Source organism: Corvus brachyrhynchos, unplaced genomic scaffold (genome assembly GCF_000691975.1).
Source record: "Corvus brachyrhynchos isolate BGI_N302 unplaced genomic scaffold, ASM69197v1 scaffold46, whole genome shotgun sequence".
Classification (NCBI taxonomy): domain Eukaryota; kingdom Metazoa; phylum Chordata; class Aves; order Passeriformes; family Corvidae; genus Corvus; species Corvus brachyrhynchos.
The window spans coordinates 5,952,298-5,955,553 of NW_008238838.1; the positions used below are offsets into that span (position 1 = coordinate 5,952,298).

The 3,256-nt window shown below is 55.3% G+C and overlaps 1 protein-coding gene across 1 annotated transcript in view; it reads left to right on the top strand.

The window, feature by feature from the left end:
* DSCAML1 (DS cell adhesion molecule like 1) overlaps nt 1-3,256 on the top strand; it is a gene marked incomplete at its 5' end in the record, with an annotated part of 89,694 nt that overhangs the window by 78,686 nt on the left and 7,752 nt on the right. The window contains 5 exons of the mRNA XM_017738379.1: nt 58-128; nt 992-1,232; nt 2,143-2,289; nt 2,366-2,521; nt 3,056-3,252. Coding sequence (XP_017593868.1) covers nt 58-128; nt 992-1,232; nt 2,143-2,289; nt 2,366-2,521; nt 3,056-3,252 — 812 coding nt within the window. The remainder of the gene's footprint in view (nt 1-57; nt 129-991; nt 1,233-2,142; nt 2,290-2,365; nt 2,522-3,055; nt 3,253-3,256) is intronic.

Consider the following 3,256-nt stretch of genomic DNA (forward strand, 5'->3'; position numbering starts at 1 on the left):
CTGCTGAGGAGCTCCTGAACCTTCTCAATGTGCTTTTTTGTGCTGGTCTCTCCGCAGCTCCCGATGGCCCTCCGATGGATGTCACCTTGCAGCCCAGCACATCCCAGAGCATCCAGGTCACCTGGAAGGTGAGTGAGGCCAGGATGGTGTGTGGGCTTTCCCTGGCCATGGGGACTTGGCCAAATGCTGTCCCAGCTTGTCCTGAGAACCAGCATGTCATCGATGTTACAAGAATCAGGAAGAATTCCCCAGGAAAAAGGAAAAGTGGAGGCTGGGCACGCAGCTCACCTTATTGCACAGGGCTCTTATCAGTCATGTTTTACAACAAGCTCATTATGTCATAGGGTGTCCGTGGGGGACCATGGGGCAGAGAGGATAAATATGTAAAAACTGAGGTGCTGGGTTGTGAAGCGTTCGAGCAGAGATCAATAAAACTTAGAATCGGATTTATTTTTCCAAAGCTGCCTAATGAAAAATAAAATTGATTTTAAAGTTAGGACTTGGGAATGAACTGCTAAGTCAATAAATTTAGGGTTCCAGCTTCTCCCCCCTCCCCTTAAGCACTGAAAAACAGATTAATGAAAAGTAAGATTCACTTGAAAGATAAGTCACTTCGTTTTAGGAGTATTTCGGCAAGATGGATCGCCCTGGCATTGTAACATAAATTTGCAATCAACCCTATTGATTTCTTAATGCTTCAGAGAAATATTGTTAAGATTGATCTCAATCTGGCCCCTCAGGCTCCCAGACTTGGGATTTCTCCTGCTCTGGTTGGGGACTGGTGCTGTCTGGGCAGCACTTTCCTCTCTGGTGGCTCTGAGGACCTGCTGGACCTTTTTTATCACTATTTTGCCACTCAGTGAAAAGTGGAGAGGGAAAAAAACTTGAAAGCTTTGAGAAAAGCCTCTAGGGAGAGGTGGGTTGGGGCACAGAGCCCTGTGAGCCTCCCACCCCTGTGACACCTCTCTGTCCTGCCCTCGTTGTCCCTCAGGCCCCGAAGAAGGAGCTGCAGAACGGGGTGATCCGTGGCTACCAGATTGGCTACCGGGAGAACAGCCCAGGCAGCAACGGGCAGTACAGCATCGTGGAGATGAAGGCCACGGGGGACAGCGAGGTTTACACGCTGGACAACCTCAAGAAGTTTGCGCAGTACGGGGTGGTGGTGCAGGCGTTCAACCGCGCGGGCACGGGGCCTTCGTCCAGCGAGATCAACGCCACCACGCTGGAGGACGGTAAGGGTGGCCCAGTGACCAAGCCAGGCACCCTGGTCCCCAGGGCCAGGTCCCACCAGGGGGACCCTCAGGTGATCCCCATCCTGTCGCAAGCAGGTGTGGGGCGGTGGCTGTGTGCGCCCTCCCAGCTCCCTGGGAGCGCGGGGGTACCAGGACACCCACGGCACTGGGTTTGTGGCACAATTAAAGGGTGCAAGGTGGATTTAGGCACTGTTGAAGTGCCAGGCAGGGTTCCATCTGGGACACGGTCGCTGATTGGCCTCGGTCATTTTAAAAACAATGAGGAAAAAGTTTTGCAGTGCGTTTGCTCAGCAGTTTTTCATTCTTAATTAAGGCTCTCGTTAGCCTGTCAAACCGCGATCGTTTCCTGGCTGCATTAGCACTCCTCCCGGGGTATTCAAGGGCCCCTGTTTTAGCAATAGTGTCTTTTCCATAATTATATTACCTTCATTTCGTTCAAACGGACTATCTGTATTAGTTTATTATACTCTGTCCCTAATTACATGGTGCTTATATTTTTGCACCTAAGTAATATGAAACAATAATCATTTTCAAAGAGGATCGTTATGGTGATGTATTATCATTTAAATGCTCATAAAAATTAGAGTTACCTCTTGCGGGGCAATGGGATCTAATTACCTCGCATCCAGCCAGCTCTCCCACTCTCCCCTCACTGGGAAGCATCCTCCCCGTCACCACCAGCACAGGGTGTACTCCCACCTCACTGGCCCAGGAGAAGGAAAACTGCATGTTGGAGGCAGAGCACTGCCAGGCAGGACTGGCTGAGGGGTTCCAGCAGCACAGCGGGGTCCATGTGGGTGCAGTCAGGGTGGTGGTGCGGGACACGGCTCCTCCAGCCTGGCACCTCCATCCTTCTGCTGACTGTCCTCCTCATCCATCCCCTCCCCAGTTCCCAGCCAGCCCCCTGAAAACGTGCGGGCCATCTCCATCACCTCGGATGTGGCCGTGATCTCCTGGTCGGAGCCCCCGCGCAGCACCCTCAACGGGGTGCTCAAGGGGTACCGGGTCATCTTCTGGTCCCTCTACATGGACGGAGGTGAGCGCTCGTGGGGAGCAGGTGCCAGGGGGACACGGGGGGTGGCACAGGGGCTGATGGGCCCTGTCTGCTGCAGAGTGGGGCGAGATGCAGAACATCACGACCACGCGGGAGCGGGTGGAGCTGCGGGGCATGGAGAAGTTCACCAACTACAGCGTGCAGGTGCTGGCCTACACCCAGGCGGGTGACGGCGTCCGCAGCAGCGTGCTCTACATCCAGACCAAGGAGGACAGTAAGTGGCGCTGCTTGTGCCAAAGGGCTGGAGCGGCTGCCGGGGCACAGGGGAAACCCCTCGTGTACAGCCATGGGCAGGGCATTTCCCTTTCCCTCTTTTTCCTTTTCCTTAAGTGTGGATATTTAAATATTTACACCCCGCCTGCCCTACTTTAATGCCATTAGCTCGCTAGCGGAGCATCCCTGGGCCTGTGTCCTGGGAAGCGCCAGATGCTGGGAGGGAGGCGCAGCTGGGCAGGGTACGGCTGACAGATTAAGGAGATGGCCATTAAAAGCCAATCACGATTTCTAAACCAGAGCTTGGGCTGCAATTAACCCTCCTGCCTCTGGCTCACATAGGGAGCAGAGCCACCCGTGGAGAGGTGTCCTGCAGGCAGACCTCTCCCTGCCTGTATGTGACACCACCACTGCAGCTGCTTCCCAGGGTGGGGTTGGGATGCCAGCCCCACAGCAGGATGCTGTCGCATCTCCCAGCTGGGCAGAGACCTTGGAGACCTCCTGGCAGCAACTCTGCCACGCTCTCCCTCCTCAGTTCCAGGTCCCCCAGCTGGGATTAAGGCTGTGCCGTCCTCTGCCAGCAGCGTGGTGGTGTCCTGGCTGCCGCCGGCCAAGCCCAATGGCATCATTCGGAAGTACACCATCTTCTGCTCCAGCCCCGGCTCGGGGCAGCCGGTACGTGATGGGAACGGGGCTGGGAATTGCCACAGTGTGCCAGGGGATGCAGAGCTGGCCA